Here is a 25,083-nt window from a genome sequence, read left to right on the forward strand (position 1 = left end):
GATCAAAATGCTCACATAGGAACTGAAAATTTTGCTTGTGCCGATGAATTACTGAATATCATAAACTGGAAATTTAATCTTAGGCAATTTAACCATGTTTGGTCTGGTAAACTTATGGGTGTTGTTCTGCGGGGTACCTCAGAAGCTGCACATAATACCACCAGAGTACAAAGCACTTTGTTGTCAAAAATGGCCCTTCAGCTACCTGAGGAGAGAACAGCCTTGAGGAAATTCAAAGTCATCTTACAGTGCTTCCTAGACTCTTGAAAAGGAATTTGAACAAAATACCCGCATATAATCTGGTGTGCAGGAGTGACAAGTAGTGCCATCTACATCTGCTTCAAGACCCAGTGATGCTCATCCTGGCTTGCAGACAATGATATTAATATTTTTTACTCTGTATATGAAATTGTGCTGTGTGAAAATACCATGTGTGAAAACACCAGGCAATAAAAGAAAATGTGTTGGTTTTTTTTTAAATATGGGTTGCTTTTAAAAGTGCTTCTAATATCCTCACCCCTGAAAATCACAGATTTTCAGTAACAGTTCCAGAAAATATGGAATATGAGGCAAGGTATAGAAAGAAAAACATGATAAAAGAGATTACATTTTCTATCATCTGGTTGCTACCAATACGTGTCTCTGAATATTCAAGTACATTTATATCTATCTATCTATAGTAAATATATGTATAGCAACTGACATACCTGAACATGTATGTTTGTGTATGCAAATCACAGACTTCACAGTATCACAGTACTTGATACAGGTAATGGTTGGACTCAATGTTCTTAAATGCCTTTTTCAACCAAAACCAGTCCTATGATTCTATGCAAATGGCTATTTTTATGTATGTATACAAAGAAAAAAAAGCCATTTTGTTTTAAAATGTAATTCCCATATTAGATCCTTATTTTCCACTATTAACTCGTGTTGCAATAAACACAGATGAGATGTTTACAAGTAGGTAGCAAGCTCACCGCTCCTTAAAACCCATCTTTAATGAGAAGACACAATAGCACTCTCCAGCACAGCTTTGCACTAATTCTAACTAGGTCTGAAAATCCTTACCAACACTCTCCCCAAAGGGAAGTTTTTACAGCATGAACTCCATCATTCAGTCTGCAACACAGAAACCTGAATCCCAAGATTTTTTGCCTAGCTGTTTGGATTTGCTCATTTTGCTTATTGTCATTTATACCAAAGAATCGACAGAAAAGAGGTGAAAGAGTTCAATCTGAGCTTTTGCACTTTAGCTAATGTATTCATGAAGACTGGTAATTAAGCATTAATTTACCAAAATGTCAAGAACATTAAAGAGTTGAATCTTGGGATAGTTTATTTCCACCTCTTTTTCTTACCAAACAAGTATCATAATTTACTTTAGGGCTAGATCATCCTTGAAATTACCAGAATATTCAAGACAGGACTGAGTTTCAAATTGGTAGTAACATTTAAAGCAGAAAAGAATATACTCCCATCCCAAATCTAAACCCAAAAGCCAAGCAGTTCCCCTTCACTCCAATGTTAAGTCAGAATCTGTAACAGAGGTAACAGAGCCACAAGCTTTCTTCTACTCAACATTAGTAAAATAGTTAAAGGAGGAACAGCAAAGAAGACAGCAGCTAGTAAGAGCTAAAGTTGATCTGCAGTTTTTCAGTGAAGCAGCATTTCATCTGAAAAGGCTAATTATTTTTTCAACTTATTTGTCTGCGGGGCTTTTGTTTGGACATTTGTGTGGGGTGGAATGAGAGGGGTTTGCCTCCTCTCCCCCCCGGTAATACATTTCTTTTTACTCTTTCAGGCAAGCAGGCTCTCACCTAGCCCTACCTCACCTGCAAAGTGGTTTTTGAGTAGACAGTAGACAACTAAGTTAATCTACCTGATGCAGCTTCTTAGAAAATAACTTCTGTCAGTCATTCAGTTAAACAGAGTGCTAATGTTTTTCACAAAGTCTTTGCTTGGGACAAGCTAAAAAAAACTAAACCAAGCCTGACACAATTTTTAGCTTGTGGAAAAAAAAAATCAAAGAATTCCATGGCACATAAATGCATCTTATTGGCCCTTGTACGATAAAACCTACTATGATATTTGCAAATTACACATGATGAGGACACAATTTTATACTTCTAAGTACTGATTAAAGCATCTTCATGCAGATCAGGAGCTACAGTGAAAGCATTCCTTATTTCCATTCACTTTAAAATCCAACTTAAGAAAAAATAATATGCAGCTTCACTATGCTAAGCTGTGTGTTTCACCCATACTTCATACAACCAGGTCTAACACCAAATAGTTTTTTCTCCATGGAAGCATTTTAGCAACTTGCTCACTCAGAACTTAACCACTTGCAGAATTCAACATTAGTTGGACTCAATAATCTCAAAGGTCTCTTCCAGCCAAAATTATTCTATTAATCTGTTTTCCATGTTCTCTTACACTTGCAAAGCCAAAGCACTATCAATTACAAATAGGACTTTTTTTAACAACAGATGAACTATTTTGATGTTAGCTACTCTTAGTTGTGGTTGACTTCAGCTTATTATAAAGAAAAGAAAAGTTTTGTTTACTAAATAGCATCCTTGTAATCATTAGGAAACTTACCTTGTGAATTTTAAATAGAACCTCACAGAGGTTGTAGATTTTTTCAGCTCGTACCCAGTCCAGAGTGCTTACCTATAACATCAAAAGAAAATATCAAAAAAACATTTTTTATTCTAAAGTCATGGAGAGATGACAAAAATTAGAACGATTTCATGCACAATTATTCTATTGGATGCTCTAAATATAGGCACAGTACTACATTTAGAATCCAGGATTTAGAAAAGATAGTGTCAAATAGCCAAACTGTCAAATAGTTTTCAGTTTTTACAGAAACAGCATCTTCAGAAGTGTTACCACAATGAAAAGATATTAACTAATTTCATTTGCTCCTAGAGTATGATGGAAACCTCTTTGTAATCTCCCTGGCGACACACATAACCATATTTATTTACCAATTTGCTAACACGGAGATCCCAGAGCTCAAACCCAGAGTCACTGAGTTTCCTGTCTCATTTTAAAATAATACTACCTCAGAATCAACAGACCAAAACATGTTCCTGAGCTCAGGTCTGACCTTGCACACTCAAAGGCATCCATAGTGGGGAGGGGCTGTTTACAAGGGCATGAAGCAATAGGATGAGTGACAATGGTTTTAAGCTAGAGAAAGGTAGGTTTAGGTTAGACATGAGGAAGAAGTTCTTTATTCTGAGGGTGGTGGGACACTGGAACAGGTTGCCCTGGAGACATTCAAGGTCAGGCTTCATGGGGCTCTAATTAACCTGATCGAGTTGGAGACAGAATGGAATGGAATGGAATGAAATGGAATGGAATGGACCAGGTTGGAAGAGACCTTCAAGATCATTGCATCCAACCCATCATCCAACACCACCTAATCAACTACACCATGCAATCAAGTTTCCTCCTAAACACCTCCAGTGATGGTGACTCCACCACCTCAATGTCCCTGCCTACTGCAGAGAGGCTGGACTACATGACATTTAAAGGTCCCTTCCAATGCAATGCATTCTATGACTCTACGATCTTATTATTTATGCCAAAACCTGAAAAGGACTATGTACTGCAAAGTGTCAGCTGTGTGCTTAATGATAAATATTAAAAAGCCTTTTTTTTTCCCCTTTGGATTACAGTATTTAATCTGGATGACATGACAGGCTGATAAAACTTGACAGCGTGATCATCTGTTTTCTTTTAAAATCAGTACCTAGCTTATATAGTTCAAGGAAAAAAATCCCAAACAAAGCCAAAACCCCAACATCCATACACAGGAAAAATAATGTATGTGTATCTATGATATAATGTATAATACATATGCATATTTTTGAGCAAAATCCTAACTCTTGATGAAAGCTCAGGAATGTTTGCATAGATATATGAAAAACTTGGCTAAATTTTAACTTCAGAGCATTCAGCACATCTAAAGAAGTGTTTTGGTGACTCTAATATTAACTTGAATAATTTAAAATATAAGGGCAGATGTAGAGTTGTGCTGCTCCTGTATGTCCACATCTACCCACAAAATAAGAAAGTAGACAAAAACACATCGTTTGGGTAAAGCAGAGTTTGGCTGTGAAACGCCTGGCTTCTATGGATGAAAATTCACTAGGAAATAACTACGAAATTCAGTAACAGATTCTTTTTCAGTGTTCATAGTAGCACATAGTTCACCCATCACAACTGATTTTGTTCCTGAAGTTTTGCATGAAGATCAACACGAGGTTTTTAACATTCACTTTTAAGTTGAATTTTCATGTTTTCATAAATTCACCACATTAAGCAAAACAGTAATAAAATGGTGTAAATCTGTATCATTCCACTGCTTAGGAGCAGACTGATGAGACTTCTACTGGAGTTATTTCAGAGTGCTGGTGGAGGAGTAATGTGAACATGGTGTTAATTTATTTCTAATCTTGCATGCCTTTATGCCCGCTGCAGTTGAAACTAATTAACAGCGTTACCGAGTAAACCTCATAGCGCTCTGTATCAAAGCAGTGTTTCCAAAATTACCTGAATTGTTTTGACTTAATGTTGAAAGCATCCCAGCTAAATTTAGACATCAATGCATTGAGAAAGAAGGGGAAAAAAAACCAAAAAAGACAAAAAACAACAGTGCTTTGTGACAATTTCTCTGACTGCAAGACATGAGATGATTCTCCTATTGCACACACGATTGAAGACATCTAGAAGAGAAAGTTCTATCACTATGTATACAAGCCAAGATTTTCTTTTACTCCATATGTCAAGAGTAAACCAATCTGAATATCACAGTGTACAAGGGCATCAGGAAAACTTCAAAGACTGGTTGAAATGGATTTTAAAGAGGAGGAAAAAAACCCCAACATATTACAAAGAGATACTCGGGGAAGGTTTAGATTGGATATTGTGACATGTTTCTTTATGGAAAGAGTGGTCAGGCACTGGAACAGGTTGCTCAGGGAGGAGTGACTGTCCCTGGAGGTGTTCAAGAAATATCTGGACATGGCACTTTGGGATGTGGTTGAATGGCCATGGTGGTGTTAGGTTGATTATTGGACTTGATGGTCTTAGAGATCTTTTCCAGATAAAATAATTCTATGATTCTATGATCCAAAAAGCCAGTTGATACTATTTATCACTTTCTCAGAACTATCACACTGTGTCTAAATTTAAAATGCTATTGCTATAGACTACATTGCTTTAAAAAAATTAATGAAAATCACAAAGGGTCAAACACTTCTAATCAATGAAAAAAGCTGGAAAGAATCAGAAAGCTTCAACAGAAAATTTATAATCCTTTATTTGCTCAAAGAGATGTGTCAGTTCATTGCAGACTTACCTAGCACTGCATATTTAACAACTAGGACAGGTCCTTTAAAAAATACAATTTTCAAAATTCCTGGTTTTAATTTTCAATGGCATAAAAATAGTTTGGTTTTGAATGAAATTTTCAATACTGCCTCCCAAATTTCTTCCAGGATATGAATTCAGAACTTTTTGAAGATCTGAAAACTGATGAGAACGTAGATGTTTTTAAAATGCAGTAGAATACTGCTTGCACATTGACATAAGAATAACTTCCATTTGTTCAGTGGTGTTTTGCACACAGGCAGTTTTCAGCAACGTGCCACAATTCTGACACAGCAATCTAAAGTACAGCAAATGAAATCTGCAGATTCCTTAAACTCAGTCAGATCAAACTCTTTAGGGATGCAGAAAGCCTGTTTTCTGTTAATCACACCATTATTGATATTTACTTCCATGGTGAAGCTTCCACATTTTTGGAAACACCATCTGAGATATTGTTGAAACGGAGCATAAATAGAATATTACTTGTCATAGTAATTTCTTTCATATTATAATATACATATTTTACACAATTCTCTTTCTTTTTGCCTATGGGTGACTGCTTTCTGTTCTTATGAAAATTAGCAGCTGTATTTACATTCATATAGTTTTTTATACACAATGAAACAAAATAAAGAGTAGAAACTGTACCAGATGGTTTTGGAAGCAGTTGTGTGTAAGGTCATTACAACTAAAGATAACTGCATGACTTGTAGGTTATCTGCTCTGTCCAAACTACAGTGATACACCAATACACTACATCAGCTCTGCATACAAACAGCAATTACATCATAGAAAGATCTCTGAAAAAAACCCAGATTAGACTCATGAAAAGTCTATATCAAGCAAGTTAATATATCCGCACTTTTGTTATAAAACAATTAATTCTTTAATGTTTCACTTAACATAGTAGAACAAAGTGAAACAGCTCGATGCATGGCTTTGCAGGGGGACCTGTGTTTCCAGCTACAGAGCTGGGACATGTGGCCCAGAACCAGTGTCAGGGCACAGTCTGGACTGGTGGCTTCCCAGATGCCATGGGAGCTCCCCTGGAGTCTGGCAGGGAAGAGTCTTTCAGGACAGGGTACCCTGAAAGAGTGGTCAAGCATTGGAACAGGCTGCCCAGGGAGGTGGTGGAGTGACCGTTCCTGGAGTTGTTAAAAACATAGCCCTGCATACACGTAACACCTAGGCATATGGTTTAGTGAGCACAATGGTGTTGGGTTGATGGTTGGACATGATGTTAGAGGTCTTTGCCAAACTTAATGATTCTAACCCCCTGTGCCCCTGCAGTGGTATAGGGAAAAGGAAAGGAATACCAAAATGAAGAAAACTTCTGGGTCAAGCTACAGATACAACAGAAAGCAGGGCGGGGAGGCGGGGGGAAGTGATGCAAAGGGGATTGTACACTGCCTGCTCTATGCAGACCAATGCACAGCCATCCTCCAAGCAACGGCTACTTTGGAAGACCAAATCTATGCTTTTTACTGCTGAACATGATGTTTTACAGTGCATAATATCCCTTTTGGACTGTTTGTGTTGCCCTTGCTCTGGGCACCAGTTAACTCCCTGGAGAAAGAGGTGAGCAGAGGCTGGTCCTGAACATGGATCTGTGGATAGACTTGGCTTTTTGGAAGCCATGGCTGGGTAGGATGGCGCTATGGGAAGCTGTAAATAGGTCCTGCTGCACTGCTGAAGCAGAGGCTGACAGTCATGGGGCAGCTGCAATAGGGTCCCGGGTTGTGGGAAGGATGAAGGGAGCCCCAGGAAAGGGGATCAGGGACAGCCATGGCTTGAGGTGCCCTCAGAACACTGATGAGCAGTTTCCAAAATGCGGCTTTAGGTCCAGGTTTGAATTCTCCAGGTGGGTGGCTGCTGAAAACTGCCAAGTTCCTGGTTTAATTTTTTTCTCTGACACAAGACATTTGGGGAATGATTAAACAGGAAGAAAACTAGTCAACAGGTTTTAAGATTTACTGGTGTATCTGAGTACTGGGATGACATAACACAATGATCAAAGGGGTCCCCTTGGTATTTCGTTTGTTTCCTTGGGGGTTTATTTGTTTGTTTGGGTTTTGTGGTTGTTGTTGTTTTTAAAGCTATTCTTTCCACAAAACAATTGTGAAGAAACAGAGTGTAGCAGATGTACAGGAAACACAGTATGACTCCTACCAGACATCCATTCTTATTTTTCTGTGCTCTGCAGACTGCCAAACATGATAAATGAAGTAATTTAGCTCCAATTAGTATCATGTAGATTGATAGTTTTAATTATATCAAAAATGCTCAAAAACTGGTCTGAAAATAATAATCAAAATTTATAAAGGAGAAACGTGTGTGTAGTGTGCTATTCATTTATTTTAAATCTTTGTATTCTTTTTGCATTGTAATTGGATTGTAGTAATTTAATCAAATTTTAGTTCCTTGACTTAACATGTAAATGAATAATTGATTAGAGGGGAAAAAACCCAACCAGCCACACAAAACACTTTTCTGTTGTATCATTTAAAAAATAGTAAGTGCTGGCCATTTAAAAATACCCAAAATTAATAGGAATAATTTGAATTAGAATTTTGATCTAGAGAGAGAGAAAATGTTACTGATTTCTTCTCACTCAGGTTCATAAATAAGACTTGAAGAGTCCCAAAGGATCTGCAAATAGTACGCATATAAAGAATCAGATTTGCTTTGGATCAGCTGAAGAAATTGGTAGATCACAGTATCACAGTAGTTGGAAAGGACCTCGAGGATCATCGAGTCCAACCTATCGATCACTTTCTGAGCAAAACCACAAGGAAGTTGTCCAATGAAATAACTGCATTATAATTCCACATTCTATTCTTTTTGATTTCTTTAAAGCAAAGGCTCTCTCAATAAAAAACAGAAGGACAAAACAATACCATGTGGTAGGCATGGGTCACTTTCTAAGAGTTTAGAATTTCACAGCTCATTTCTATTTCATTCTTCTCATTTTTTTTGGGGGGTGTGGGGGTGTGGGGTGGGGGCAGGGTTCGTGGAGAAGCGATCTTGGAATCCTTTTTCCTAGCTATATCCATTATCAAAGCAAGATGATGTAATTTCTGCAAACTGTACATTTGGCATTGGATTCCCTGTAATTGTTCACTTCTTTGCCTGTGCACACCATCCACAATTATCTACTAACAGTGTGAATCATGACATATCTTGTCCTCAAGAAAACTGTAGCTACCAACCCATTACAACTAAAATATACCTTAGAATAAATAAGGTAAGAAATATTGAGCCTAATCAACCAGCAGGAAAAACACAACTGGGCACATTTAAAAATAAACCATTTCCACACCATTAGAATTCTTAGAACTATTCAAGTATGAAAATATTTTCACAGGACCTTGAAAGAGGTTTAACATCTGAAGCTTACTGAAATTCAGTGGAATCTATGTCTTTAGCTTCTATTGTAATCTCCGCTAACAACTTGGTAAGGAAAACAAACATAACAAACAGGTTTCCATTTACAATGAAGCTGTCACAAATTATTGTTTTACCGGTGGAGTGCTGAAAATGTAGAAGGAAGAACCCTTCAGTGCTAGAAATTTGGATTTGTAGAGCTGAGATGAATCACTTCCTTCAAGTCTCTCATTTACCCATCCCATGTGTATTATCTGTAAAAAAACAATATTTGAGAATTAAAGCTCTATTTTTCAGGAGGGCCTAAGAAACAGATGAATAGGTCATTTCCACAATGAAGAGTGGCCTTATGGGAACAGGATGCATCATCCACTCCTTCATATTTGCCTTCCCACCACTCCCATATTCTTGAAGAGTATGGTGTCATGCCAGTGTGCCAGAAGCTCTTGAAGAGACTTAAATTTACACTAGAGATTGTCTAAATCTTGTCTGAAATAATCACCATTTAAAAAGCCACCTATATATCTCTCAGCAGAATCTAACTGGAAGCAGCAGAATACGTAGGTATGCTAAAGTAGTTCAGCCAGCAGTTCATTAAAGCCATGCTCCTACATTATCTACAGCACAGTCAAAACTTGGACATACTGAAATTTCTGTTACATATACCTCTGAAGAAACACATCTGAATAAATCACCACATAAATCTGAGCTCTCATAGTTATGACTTTCTTTATGCTGACACTCACCACTCTAAAACAAGTGTCTGTGTCATGATCATCTTCTAGAATTCATGTAATTTGTTTACATACACTCTAGCTCATGATGATTTATGTTCTTGTAGAATTAGATGTCTGAATTGTTATACAACTTTGCCTTAATATTGCATAATCAACTTGAAATTACTATTTGAAACACATCCTTTCATGTATTTGTAGAGAGCAATGAGGTCTCCTCTCAGCCTCCTCTTTCTCAAACTAAACAGCCCCCAGCTCCTTTAGTCACTGTTGTTTCTAGTAACAACTTGCCCAGTTGTTTCCCCCAGCCTCTCACATATACTTGATTATTCCTGTTACATGCTGTACCCTAACTGGCTTCCACCCTGTGTTTCAGACTCATTCTTCAACCTGTCAATACCATTCTTAGGTCTAACACCACATTTTAAAACTTCATGTTGGCAAAACTAGGAACACCATAAAGGAAGTATTGAAGGAAACTGGATCCAGGACAGACCTTTTGAAGACTTCTAGTCAATATGTCAATTTTGAAAGTGAACCATTTATACCTATTATTGGATTATCCAATGAAGTCTCTAGGATCAAATCCATATAATACTTACAATATTTTCATGTCAAGAAATGTCACAAACCTTACTGGAATCAAGATATGTTGCAGCAACTGCCTGTCACCCATTCATAAAATGTGATATACTATCACAGAAAGAAATTAGACTGGTTGTTACTATTTATTCTGGAGAAATCCTTCAGGACAGTAATTAATTTGCTATCTCACAGCTGCATACAAATATTTTGGTTGTTTATTTCAAATTTCTTTCTAGAGATTGAGGTCAAATAAACTAGTCTCTAATTCTCCAGGTTCTCTTCCCATTTCCATTAACACTCATGATATTTGCCTTTACCTAAACGTTTGATATACTACCTAGCAGACACAAATTCCCTGAAATATCTTGATAATAGCTCTGAGATTACTTGGACCAATTTTTTTAAATGCCACCAGGCATTCTGATGCTGACATACTACCAAAACCTCCCTTTGCGTTTTAATCTGAGATTTTATTGGGTTTTGCTAGTGTTACTTGCAACAACCATATTTTGCCGTTAACCTTCTTGGTGAAGGCTGACCTCTGATAGCTGAGTAGAACACAAACATTTTGCTTTGTCTTGTTGCTATTAGTGCACTTACAGAGCAGATTTTAGTTACTGGTCTACCCCTTGCTGGTTGCATCTTAATTTGTGTCCTGGCCTTCCTGCTGCTATCACTTGCTATGCTTTTAGAATCTTTCTGTCTAGGTTTCTTTTCCTGTATGATTTCCTCTACAGCTTAATTAAGAGGTCACTGCAAAATTAAAACAAGCAAAGGGAGGTATATCATAGAAAGTTGAAAAAAATCTGTTAATACAGCATCACAAGAAAAAACATACATAGTTTTATTAATGTAATGGAATTGCAGAATGGCTTGAGTTGGAAGGGACCTTAAATACCACCTAGTTCAAATCCCTCCTGCCATGGGCAGGGACACTTCCTACTAGACTAGACTGCTCAACGACCCCATCCAACCTGGCATCTATCACTTCCAGGATTGGAGCCTCTCCAAATATTTTGGGTAACCTGTTCTGATGCCTCATCACTGTTGTGGTGAAGAATTTCTTTTTAATTTCTGATTTAAATTCAGCTTCTTCCAGTTTTAAGTAATTACTTCTTGTCTTTTAAATACATGCCTTTATAAAATGTCCCTCTCAAGCTGTGCTGTAAGCCCCCTTCAAATATTGGAAGGATGCTCTAAGGCCTCTTGGGGGCCTTATCTTCTTCAGTCTCAACAAGCCCAACTCTCTCAGCCTGTCTTCATAGGAGAGCTGCTCCAACCCTCTAATCATCTTCATGGCCCTCCTCTGGACCTTCCCTAACTCTTCCATGTCCTTCTTCTGTTGGGGGCTCCAGAGCTGGACACAATACTCCCAGGGTGTCTTGGAAGGGCAGAGTAGAGGGGGAGAGTTTCTTCCATCAACCTGCTGGTTACAATTCTTTTGATGTGGCCCAGGATCTGTTTGGCTTGCTGGACAGCAAACATATGTTTCTGGCTCATGTTGAGCCAGCACCCCCAAGTCCTTCTCATCAAAACTGCTCTCTATCCATTCTCTGCACATCCTGTATGTGTGCTTGGGATTGCCCTGACATAAGTGCAGAACCTATCAATATTTTCCTATTTCTGCTAAGAAGCTGTTGGTTTAGTGGAGGACAGGAAATATTCATATTCATCTTAAAAACACAAAAAATTCCCCAGCAAACAAAATAATAAAACCTTATTTTGCTCTGTACCCTTTTTTTCTGTACTGAGAATTGCTTCAATTATTGTTTCATAAACAAATACAGAGCAATCCAGCAGTGTGGATCTTATGGAAAACTGAATCTCAAACTTCAGTGTCTCCTGGTAACACAGAGTCAAGTGCTTTTTAGTCTCCAGAGTACTATAATAAGTTGGATAAAGCCGAATACAAAGTTACAATATTTGAAGAATGGTGACTGTAAACATCATCCACACTCAATAAAATAATCTGAAACCTAGGTCATTCCCCACTCCTTGGTGGGCACCAATGTGCTCTAAAAGTATCCAGGGTGTAGCTGCTGTGTGCTCTGTCATCTACACAGGGTACATAAGCACTTGGAGACAGCTCCAGTAGTAGCTATCTCCATATCTGAGTACAACTCCTCCCCAAACAAATCCCAAGGACAGTAGCTCAAAGACAGTCCCACAGTCTGTAGAACAGAGGTTGCTGAGGTATACATTAAAATTCCTTAATAAATTTCTGCAATAAAAGACTATAAAAGACATCTTGCCTCACTTGCACCTTTACAATTTACAAACCCAGCATTTCTAGAAAAAGAAAGGATTGGGCTCTGTTCTTGAGCAAGGATTCCATGTCAGACTGATGCAAAGCACATGTAAGTGAAACTCATTGCTTTTATAATACAACCTTCAAAGTACTTCCCAGAATTACATAATTAGCCTGGAAAATGCTGTTATATTTCACAAAGTAAATGATTGGTTTTTTTCCAGTGCTACAAGAAGTGAGAATAATTCCCAATGCACTAAACACATCTAAGCTTTCAGGAAATTTGCTTCATCAAGCTGCTGAGCTCCAAAAGTCCTAGACAGTCATGGCAAACAGAGTCTACACAGCATGACAGGTGGAAATGAGACTGGATTTGCAGTACACTTCTTGTCTATTGGTGTACCACATATGAGGTAAATACAGAGTTAACCTGTCACAGTCACTGCTTCAATATTGCATGCAAACATCCATTACGCTTTCCAAGACCTGGTTGTGAGTTCCATTGCCCTGCTCTCATTTGTTTCATGGCTACATTGAATTCCCTTTATAAGTCTTCAGGGGAGGAGCCTACTCATTACTGTGGCTTAGTAAGAATCTTCTGTGTTAAGTAGGTAACTTCAGAACTTCAAACCATAGAATGCTTGGGGTTAGAATTTTAAGTCTGACTAAACATGCATGGATGCTCTACAAATTTTGCAAGTTATCACAATGACAAGAATTAAAAATGATGGAGAATATAACGAAAGTCTTACCTGGTCTGAGGGAGAACAGCATTTATTTGCCATTTTCATCTAGGAAAGAGAGATGGCAGAACACACAGAGTTATTAATATGCTGAGAAGCTTCTATAATGTAATTAGCATTGACTTATTAAAAACTGCATTAATACTTCCAAATTTTAAGAAATCAAATCATTTAGTGCTTAAATTTGGAAGTATTAATGCAGTTTTTAATAAGTCAATGCACACATTCTTGTAATTAATAAATGGCAATCAAGTCATTATTCTGCTCAGAGTGAATTATCTATGACCATAAACAAAGTCACCTCAGGGCAAAATGCAATGTGGAGGAGCACAGGGTGACAGAAGCAGCCCTTACAGTATGGACACAGGGTGATAACAAGGCTCAGGCTGTAGGAGCTTACTAGTGAGTCCTAACCATTAGGGCGCTCTCTTCCTCACACTCATGTTTGAATTGAGTTGTGTGGTCAAATGGTGCAGGTGTGCTGCTCAGAGTGACTGCAGTGGTGTGGATAAGGTGGCCAGAGCTGCTGAGATCCTGCAGCATCTGCCAGACTGAGCTGGCACCTTGGGCAGAGTGCTGTGAGACCCTGCCAGCCTCTTGGGCAGACCCTGAAATGCTCCCTACCACCTCCCTGACACCCCAGAAGAGGAATGAGGACACAACAGAGGCAGGTCATAGCTTGCAGGTGCTGGCATCTGCACCATAGCACAGATTAAGACCATTACTGAGGATGGACCTGACATGCAGGTGCCAAGTGGATGAGGGGCCCCCAGCAAGGTTCCTCACAGTTCTTGCACACACATCTGCCTACAGCAGTCTGACTCCAGGATACATTGGCTGTACCATGCCAGTGGTGGCCAGTAGCATGTTGGGAGTGGGAAGAGGTGGCAGAGCTTTTCAGTGCTCTTAGGGTCCCAACAGTAACAAACCAGCAGGAGTTCAAGAGTCCCACTCTGTGACTTGGATAAAACAAACTGGTGACATGCTTAGCACTGCAGAAGGTAGCAGACCTCACCAGTCTGTTTTGGTAATAGGCTTAATCCTGAGCAATTGTGCAGGACACAGTGAAAAGGCACCTGGAATATTTTAAGGTCAACAGGACAGCTGTCATACGCTGCCCATACTCAGCTCTGACCATTCTCCAATGCTTCAGACACAAATACACAGACAAGGTAACTGCAGAAGCTGTGTCATATGCACAGCAAATACTATTTCCTTGCAGGCTGTCAAACGCATGCTCAGTAATATCACTACAGCGTAAAGCATAGCAAGTAAACAGGGTTAGCTGGGATTCTGTCTCCTTTTACCCTTTTTCTTTGGTTCAGTCAAACTACTTATGCTCACTCTATGCTAGGAAAAAAAAAAAGTGTTATCCAACTTATTTTATTGTATTTAGATGTGCCTGGAAAAATCTGTGTGAGACTAGCCATGCAGGTGCTCTGCAGAGTAAGGGTATTGCAAAGATCATTCTCACAAGTAATCCAGCTTCCTAATAGTAAGGGCAACAGGGAATAATGCTTTGGACTCCACAGTTATTCACTGCACAGCTTCAGCTCATTCCTTATTCAAAGCAGGGATGGCTGCAGCCTTGAAAAAACTGTGGGGGGAAGAAATATTCCTTCTGCACCACATTAGATTCCTACATCACGAGGTTGAAGTGACAGAAGTCTGCACTCTCCACGTCACCTGGTAGATGCCTCTACAGCTGGAAGATGCTATACCTTGCTGGCAGTGCCAGTTTTCAGCTCTGCAGTACAGTAATGGAGTTGGAGACAGAAGGGGAACTAGAACCAAAAACCTGGGTCTGCAAAGCCTGCAGGCAACTAGGAAAAGGAATTGTGAAGAAATTGCAATCCCTGCACTCTGCTCTAAATGAATACAAACAGAGAAGGAACAGAATGCAGTAGGAATGATTCAGAACCACATACCTAACTCTAAATATCTCCCAGGCTGGGATTTATCTCACTTAACTTTGGTAAGCCAAGAAGGAAATCATGACACATCTAGTGTATCTATATTCTCATTCCAGACAGGGGATAGAGGGAAGGATCTTGACAGACACCTATTATATACCTGGCTATTAGAGAATCTTATGCATACTGTGTGTTGTTTGGATGAATTTAAATGATGAGATTCCTACCCTTACTGATTCCCCAATACAACCTCAAACTCTGTAGTACTTTCAGATGAAAATGTTTGAGTTTAAAGACAACAACAAAAGAAAACACAAACAGCAGCTAAGAAATATTATCAAATGCTTTCACCCTGGGAAAAGAATTGCTTGTATAATCATTGAGGCAGTCAAATTTGCATACTGCTTCCTACACACAAGGATATTGTTTCCACCTAGCCCGTGTATCTCACATTCTGCTGTGTAAAGAAAGCAATACCTCTTTATTCTCTTGCTTTTTTAATATGCATGTTCAAAGCTCACATTTAATAAGTCTCTATCTATTCAAAGAGAAACTTCACTGATGGAGTATCAGCTGGATATATGTGTACTTAAAGGTAGAAAGGAATGACAGATGATTTTATATGTCATTACACAGAATAACATACAAAAATCAAAAAAGCTATCAAAGGCAGAACTATGATCTGGATTAATAACACAGATTTTAATATTTGAAGCCAAATTTTCAGTTTCTACAATCCTCCAATGAAACTGCTGGAAGGATTTATAATGTTTGAAGTGGAGTAACTGCACCTTACCTTGTTTTCCACCATGCTTATGAAACAGTCATTTGTAGGGTTTTAATTTTGGTGGTGGTGGTGGTTTGGTTTTGCTTTTTCTTTTATTAACACAATTAGAATATACATGGAAAGAAATAAAAACTAGAGGAAGTTGTAAATATAAGAAATAAGTCTTTAAAATATAAATGAACTGGCAGCATTACCTTTAGGTGATTCTACTGATCATGACAACGTGAAAACACTTAAGATCCCTGAGAAAAGCTGCACATATTTAATAGCTAGCTATCTGAACGGTGGAAAACAGACAGAATTAAGTTACTCTGAAGAACTCTGTCCAAAAAAAAACATGTCTGGCACAACATTGCTACTGCAGCCTACAAAGAGCCCTCCAGCTGAACAAATTAAGAACAGGAGCAGCAAGAAGCACATGCAGATCAACTTGTTTCCTGAGCTTGTTTTATCGTGGCATTTTCAATGCCAGTTTCTGTTCCCTCTCCCCCCTCAATTTCTTCAGCTGTACCTCCTCCTGTGACAAAAGAGGTGTTCTAACAAATAAAAGTGATGTGCTGATTCATCTCTATTTATTTCTGCCAAAAGTAGATGTGAAGAACTTTGAGAACATTGAGAAGATTTGGGATAGAATCACAAAGGAAGATAATAGAGAAGTCTTATGCTGGTAGTAAAGTACGAGAAAAACAAGAATATGAACAAAGAGATGAATAATTTGGGACAAGGGTACTTAAGAGAAAGAAAAAAACATATTAATCCATCCTGCCTGTAAAGCTGACTGTTACTAGGAGATTTTCTGAGTTAGGGATACAAGGCATGTATCACTAAAGAGGGATGAAAAAACACCTTTACATCTTTCTCCATGTTGCAGTACTCCCTCTGCTCCTATGTCTTATAAAAACTCTCTCCAAGCTAATATCAAAGTCATTTCTCATCTACCAAGTAACACATTTTAGACATGCTAACATCCAGAGAAAGCACTCAGGCACTGACAATCTCTGACATCTTCATTATTGGAAGATGATTCCTCCTTTACACTTGATCCCCAGAGAGCTTGCCTTTGCATAGAAGTTAGATGTTTCAGTACTTCAGAAGAGGAGTCTGACATCAGCAGGAGTGTCACATTGTGGCAGAGCTATTTTTGTACTGTCTACATTAGGATTGTCTTCTGGTTATCAGCAGGAGATCTGACAAAGAGCTGCCAGTAGCTGAACGAGACTGGATTAGGGAAAAACAGCAAAATAAAGCATGTTAAGGTAAAGCAATACACGAAAGATAGGGTGCACTGTAAGAAAAAAACTGCTATGTACCAGGAGCTCTTTAGAAACAAAAATTCTACAAGAAATTATCCAAAATTATATACAAATGTATATGACAAGGTATGTATACAAGAATAGCACCAAGAGACGAAGAAAGAATGACTAAGATGCAGGAAAAGATGAAGCTAAGAAACAAGTATCAGCAAAAACAAGATCTAAAAATATGCACAAGCAAAAAAGTGAACAGTGGGAAAGTGTTGCTGAAATGCTTAGCAATAAGTCAGGTAAGAATGCTGACATTCTTTACGCCAGTAGTATCAGCAAGCAGGTCCATTGTGGCCACCCATCTAACAATTTAGGTACAGAGATGATGGCATAGGGGAGAACAAGACATGAATAGTTTAAATATTTGCAGAAGTAAGTGAACTTGAAGTCAGCAAGGACTGAAGAAACTAATCCTTAAACAGACAGGGAATTCTCTGAAATAGTCTCTCAACCAGTGGTGATTATCTGCAGGTCCTACTGGAGAAGAGAGAAGACAGTCCAGAGAAGTGGAGAAGCAAATAATCAGAAAAAAGCTCTGAGGACCTACAGATCCATTCCCTAACATCAATTTCAAAAGTATAAGAAAAGAATCATTTTGTGAAAGGTAGAACAATGGTAGAACAATGAAGGTAGAACAAAGCACTCAAAATGAGTTTTCAAGAAATCTAATCCAAAGTCCCAAAGCACTCTGGTTGTTGGTCCTCTGGCCACCCAGAGAGCAGCAGCATGCGCCAGCCTTCTCTTGCTGGATGCTATAGTTGCACTCCAGCCTCACACTCCTGGTCCAGCGTACTGGGTTGCAACAAAAGACATTCTCACTGACTACTACATCTCCTGCTCTGACAGTCAGTAATTGAAATAACGCTCTGAATAGAATTTTCCAGTTGCACCACAAGCTACACATTTGGCAACACCCGTAAAGCATTAAGTCCAAGCAAAAACTGTCATCACTTCTCATGTGATCCACGCAGAGTTTACTCTGTATCTCACTAAGAACCAGTACTCAGTACATAATAATATATTGCTGCAGACAGGTCACAACAGAGTGCAGACATGTTACAAGCAGGATCAGAGAAGTGATTGCCCCAATGTACTCAGCACTGGCGAGGCCACACCTTGTGAATTGGTTCAGTTGTAGGGTCAAAGAAAGACACTGAGGTACTGAAGCATGTCCAGAGAAGGGCAAAGCTGGTGAACAGGTCTTGTGAGAAACAGTGGAGGGAAATGGGATTATATATTCTTTAAAAGAGGAGGCTGAAGGGAGGCTTTCTTGCTCTCTACAACTCCCTGGAAGGAGGCTGGAGTGAGGTGGGACTTGGTGTCTTCTTCCTAGTAGCAGACAATAGGATGAGAGCAAATGGCTTCAAGTTGAACCAGGGGAGGTTTAGATTGGCTATTAGAAGAAACTTCTTAAAGAATGGAAGCATCTCTCTCAGGGAGGTGGTTGAATCCCCACACCTGGATGTGTTTTACAGACACAGAGATGTGGTGTTGAAGGACATGGTTCAGCACCAGTCTTAGGAGAGTTAGATAATGGTTGGACTCAATGATCTTAAAGGCCTTTTCCAACCAAAACCATTCCATGATTCTACTACGTCAGGACACATGCTACTGCAGACAGCACATTTGAAAAAAAAGACTAGAATGCTGCATTTATAGCCACTTTCTATTATCTTATTCACCTATATCCTTTGAGGTAGTTTTATTCAATGGATTTCTTTAAAAAGCAAAATAATTTGGCTCAGTACCTATAAACTGGAAATGCTCTAAAAATATTACTATATTCTTTTTTGCTAGTCACAGAAAAGTTATGAAATTTGCTGAATAATTTAAATTACTGTCTTACTGTCTTATAATTGCCATGTATACCCTATAAATTATGTAAGTCAATCAATAAGACTATTACGAAAGAATGCATCACAAGAAAAAAATGTTCAATTCTGTCAAAAATATTGCTTAAGCAACTGAATGTAAGAAAATCCCAACAACCAGAATAAATGTGCTCTTGTGGTCAAACATGATTTGAAAGAGCTTTGAAAGACCAGAAAAATAAATTCAAATAATAATCTGTTTTGACCAAAGATTTTTGTTGGAATCCAATACAGAAAGAGGAAAAATTACCTATTTGCTCATACCTAAAGCTCCGTGAAATGACCAGAAAGGATAAGCATTCTATTTTAAAAATTATTTAAAGTAACAAATGCAATCTGATTTTCTAGCACTCTCTCTTCTACAATGCCACCATAAGTTTTGAAAACCTCCTTGTACTTTTGACTGACCAGATTACTTCTCCCTTCTCTTTCCTTTCTCCTCTTCCTCCCCATACACATGTGTTTTATATATGGTATCTTAACTGTGAGTTATTTTGTACCTTTGGAAAATTAGAAATAGTTTTACAATAGCATAGAGAAGAAAATATGCAGAAAGTAACATACATTTTGAAGTGTCAAATCACTGATGTTAGTTGATATTGCTCTCAGCCAGTCAGCACTCTCCTGGGCTGTATAAAACTGAAGTATCCCAGTACTAACTCCATCGAGTGCCAGCACTTCAAATGCGTTAGATCTGCAGTAAGAAGAAATATATCCATGAAGGAAGATATGTCAATTTTCTGAAACTGCCCAATGGTTCTCAGTGCTTTTGTAATGTCTTTTGAGAAGTTCTGAGTCTGAACTTCACAGACCAAAAGAAAGGCAACAAGAAGGATAATAATGAGCAGTACCAGGGGCAACACATGCAATATGTATTTTCTCTATACAGCGTATCTATGTGCTGATCATTTACTCCCCATGAGTATATAAATTATGTTCGTAATTACTGAATTTCAAGTCATGCATTTAGGAAATATGCATTAGATATTTTTTAAATTATTTTTTTAAACCAAAATTACCTTTTTTTTACAGCATTTTGGTTTCATTTACTAAGAATGTATTAAGTTGCAAACTGCCTTCTCAGGCTTTAATTTCTTAAATTTTCTACATATCATAGAATAGAATGGTAGGGGTTGGATGAGAGAAAATGGCCTCAAGTTGCACCAGGGGAGGTTTAGGTTGGAGATTAGTAGAAACTTTTTCCCTGAAAGGATTCTCAAAGACTGGAATGGGTCCCCCAGGGAGGTGGTTAAATCCTCTTCCCTGCGGGTGTTCAGAAAAGGCAGAGATGTGGTGCTGAGGGGCATGGTTTTGCACCAGGCTTGGTAGAATTAGACAGTGGTTGCACTTGGTCTCAAAGGTCTTTTCCACCTGCAATGATTCTATGATTCAACATACCATTCTGTAAGAGATTTTTAATTCTTTCAGTGATTGCACATATTTGTTTTGTGTATAACAGAAAATACCACTGCTACCTACTACATTTGCAAATTAGAGCTTTACACTTATATGCTACATTGCTATCTTTTTGATATTAACCTAGAAGAAATAAAATACTGAGAAAATACTGATCCATGAAGTTGCTGGGTTTTCCTGGAATTTTCTGCTGTAAGTCCTCTAGTGTTTAATATATGATATATGCCAACATGAGCATTCAAAATGACATGCAGAAGTTAATAGGCAGTTATTCATTCTGACTTACTGAAAAAGTTATTAACCTAACATTTGTCATTTGTAGGCATTTTGATGGTGAACATGAATACTGGAGTCTATATGCTCACTAATAAGGGTCATGTAAAATAACCATCACACAATATTAAAAAGACAAAGTATCCTAGCAGATATCTATCAACTGATATGCTTCAGTGTTAAAGGAGTTGTAAAATGTTATATTTGCTCTTTGCAAAATAACTTTCTGAATGTATATCAGTTGATTTGCTTATTTTCCTTTCATGATTGAATTATTGTGGCAACTAAAAAAAGCTGATGACAACAGCACAACTCTGTCACTTTCATTTCAGCAAATCTGTTTGATCTCTTCAGAAAGAAAGAAAAGGTCAAGACAAATCCTTTTATTTTCTTCCGGTAACTGAGTGAAATAATCACTTCCCAAGCATACTGTTCCTTTCACCTAAAGCTCTGACAAAGATCCTAACAGTGCCATAAAGGAATGACTTATGGTACGATTTCTTCAACATCCCCCAAAGATAGGGAAGATCTGTAAATCCCTATACATTGATACAGAGTGGAGCATAGAAACAGAATTGATACAGTGCCACGAAGAGAAGCCATTCACAATGCCTAACTTAGAGAAATTCAAATATCAAAGCTAAGATGACAGAATCTTTAGAGAGAGAGAGAGAAGGGATAATCCAGAGCATTTAAGAGTGCCAAGAAACTGCATGTGCTCTCCACTGAAGCCACAGGGTGCCTAGATATGAACTCAACTTCAGTAGACATATAAAAGCAGGTACTATGAATGCCTTAGCCAAGTGGCACAAAGTTATAGAAGTGGCTGATAAAACATAACAGAAAATAATTCTTCAGCTAACAACCAATTAAGCCAACCCAGGTAATCAAGATTAAAAAAATACAAAATTCAATACAAATGGTTCATTTATTACAAAAATGATCCATTATTCATAATTTGAAATACGGTGGTAGCAATAGCACAGATTATACCAAATATTCTGGATTTACCTCAATGATATCTTCAGAGATGATCTGACATGTCAATGGCTTTAATCTACACAAGTGTCTCAAGGAAGTCTTTTTACATATTACATTTGGATAACAACTATTGGACTGCCTGACACTGTAATGCTAGCTGAGATTCAAGCTCTTGAAATCTTTTGGCATGAGGAGAGTCTATAGCTCGCAGCAATAAATCCCTGTCATTACTACAGAGATCATCAGTGTCTTTATGTTTAAAGTATATGTAAAGGAGTATTTCAAGACATTAAATTCTCCATCAAATGTATACTGTCTGTGAAATTCAGGCATGTTTATTACAGAAAAATAGATGTCCATGTGCTTGAGGTGTATTTATGAATGTTGTGGATTTCTTTGAAATCTAAATAAATACACTCTGCCTTCTGAGGAAAGTAAATAAACACACTCTGCCTTCTCAGGAAAGAGCAATATAGCTTGGTCATAGAATCAGGACTATTACTGATAAGATAACACAATACAAATCAAGTTTCCCCCCCATCACTCCTCTGAAAATTTCTTGAACAAAGAGGTATTTTGTAAAATAACAGCAATAAAACTAAGTAATGAGCATCACATAGTTCAATATGCTCAGCTTGCTCCAGAATACTTTTTTCCATTTTTTGGTATCAAAATTAGTGGGAAAACAGGCAGGTGTGCTGTTGAAACTCAAGACTATTTATCCTGAGGTGGTAGAGACTTGCTGAGCTAAACCTGGTAGATTAGACTTTAGTATGTAATCAGCAAGCACAAGACACAATAAATGTCAACTTTTAGACCTCATGACAACCTTTTTCTTGTTTCTAAGTTTATTTGGAAGGCAAAGCTTTTCTACACCACCAGAAAAAGAAGGTTGAAAATATAAAGCAATCTTGAACATAATAGAGGAAAGTGAATGAGGTCAGAGAGGACATCCGGACTGGCTGACAGCAGTTTACCACATCAGACTCACAAGAGCAGGTGGCTTTACTATACATAGAATATATAATACTAGATACTAAAAAAATCAGTCTGTGATTGATTTTAGTAACAAAAATACACTAAGTCAGCTGAAGACAACTGAAAGAATTTCACAGCTAGAAAAAGCTGGGGTTTTTCTAGCATGGAAAAGAAGAATTGAAGATAATAGAGCATGCATTACCTGTAATAGCAAAATGATCATAATGCCTTCCACATCCTTTCACAAGCCAACCATTCTCTGTAGTTACAAGGCAATGTCAATTAAATGATTTTGATGAAAAGAATGTTATGGACTTCTCTGAATTTAATTCAGAGGAAAAAAGCATTCATGTGGTCCATTTATCTGAAGAAGAGGCACACAGTTGTGCATGTAAAACTATGGAATATAGTTCTAACACTACATCAACACAGATCTCAAAAGTAATCTGGCTGTTCTCTTAACATTACATCTTAAGACTAACTGAAGTAACTGAGACAATAAAATACAATGAAGCATTTTAACAAAACCCTAATGACAAAAACTATGAGGGGGACAAAGTTACAAGGATGACATATGATAACAACAGTGTGTTAGTATTGTAGTCACATCCCTGTATGGGCTTCTATGAAAAAAAAAAACTCAATTTCAGCCAGACTTAGTTTCAGAAGGTGCATTATTTCAACTAATTCTCAAAATGTACACACTGCCCTTTTGGGAACAGGAATCCATTGGGATTGCTCCATCTAATGCACGCAGTGCACAGAACAGGCGTGAAAATGCTTTAAACTGTGAGGGTGATAACTGCACTCAGAGATTTAAATGTCGTATCTTCTTCAACTGACCCTTAAATTTGAAGAACACTGATGATAAATTGGTGATGAACTGATACAAATGTGCACACAGAGACCTGTTCAGTTAATTTACAGGTGAACTTCTCAACCTTCAATGGTTGGAGGCTTGTGATAGATTGGGAAGGACTGGACCACGTAAACTGGTCCGTTGTAGTAAGAATGATAAAAGCAGTGGAAGAAGTGATGAGAGACTAAGTAAAATGGAATTAAGAATTCAGAATGTAGAAGAACTTCAAACTTTTCTGGACAATACAATTTTTTTTTTTCATCTGTGATGTTTTAACACAAAGTTTGGGAGAGGAGTTGCCAGCAGATTCAGATTAATTGCTCTAAGTTAAAGCAGCCTCACTGTCCTACCATAAAACCAATGATTTTCAAGTTGTTCCATGAAAGACCTAATAAATCTAGCACAGATCGAGAAATGTATACACATGAACTTCCTGGTAGCAGGTGACTTGTATAGTTGATGCTTCACCAGGGATTCCAATTCTCTTGTTAACACAAACTAAAAGGTAAATAGCATCCAATAAAGAAAATGGAAAATAACAACAGAAAATGAACTTTTGTTTTCAAACATAGGGAGAACTCCTTGAACTGTGGACTACCAGGAAGAGTACTACTAGCAGATTTGAGGCACACCTCCTAGATGAGGTAGTTTGCAGAAAAAGAACTGATGCATTCTGCAATGTGTTAAACCTTTCTTGAGCACATTATTTATTGAAGCTTTATTAAACTCACTTTTATTTTCATCTTCCCTGGAGTCCAGGAAAAATCACCTTTGACAACCTATTCCATGGCTACTTTATGGACCATTACTGAGGTCTCTGAGGTGCAAAAAACAAAAAGAAGAAAAAAGATTCTGCAATCAAAAATATAGTAGTTTGTACCACATACTTTGCCAAAATCTCTTGTTAATATGAGTTTCTGTTTGACAATGATATGCAACGTAGCCACGGTGATCGTGCAGTATGTTATAATTTGTAAAGAAAAATGAGAAAAAAGGAGTTAATTTTCATTATAGAAATTGGGAATACTACAGTATTCTATTAGAGATACAGAATGAAATGTTGTACCTTAAAAAAAAAGTAATTCAAGTAACACCAAACTTAACCTCTGTACTAGCCGCTGATGCCGAGTATCTAAAGTACAACGGATTACAGAAGCGTATTTGTTGGGACTATATTAATTGTCTTTTGTTTTGTTTGTTTGTTTTCATTTTAAGTTTGATAATTGCCATTCATGACATTAATCTCAAGAAGATGGACTGCATAGTTTTCAATAAGACTTTCATATCTCCACTCTGAGGATTCTTATGGAGCCCACGCTCCTGAGCAAAAATCTTGGGGTGCAGCTAGCTAACCCAGTGTTTCCCACTTTAGATTACAAACCTTAGCTTATCTGTTCCAGCTTTGTACCTTGAGATCCGAGCCATTGACAGAGGAACTGATAAGGTGTCTAGCCACCGCTTCTCATACTTTGGCTCATTAGCTATAGGTGAAGAAGGCGATGATGGAGTCTGTGCAGAATAAAGGAGAATCAGTAAGTGTAGTTTATCAGACAATATAGTGAGAAAAACATGAATATGCATCTCTAGCTCTGCTTGTTTCAGAAGTGAATGATTATAGA

General features: G+C 37.8%; 1 protein-coding gene across 1 annotated transcript in view; it reads right to left on the minus strand.

Moving 5' to 3' along the window:
- Nucleotides 1-25,083, minus strand: part of SNTG2 (syntrophin gamma 2) — a 102,729-nt gene that overhangs the window by 18,119 nt on the left and 59,527 nt on the right. Inside the window, exons 9-13 of the mRNA XM_068153401.1 lie at nt 24,846-24,973; nt 19,522-19,651; nt 13,092-13,130; nt 8,910-9,026; nt 2,605-2,676 (exon numbers count right to left, since the gene is read on the minus strand). Coding sequence (XP_068009502.1) covers nt 2,605-2,676; nt 8,910-9,026; nt 13,092-13,130; nt 19,522-19,651; nt 24,846-24,973 — 486 coding nt within the window. The remainder of the gene's footprint in view (nt 1-2,604; nt 2,677-8,909; nt 9,027-13,091; nt 13,131-19,521; nt 19,652-24,845; nt 24,974-25,083) is intronic.

The sequence above is a fragment of the Melanerpes formicivorus genome, unplaced genomic scaffold (assembly GCF_026170545.1).
Source record: "Melanerpes formicivorus ecotype bairdi unplaced genomic scaffold, bMelFor1.0.p_v2 SCAF_25, whole genome shotgun sequence".
Taxonomy (NCBI): Eukaryota; Metazoa; Chordata; class Aves; order Piciformes; family Picidae; genus Melanerpes; species Melanerpes formicivorus.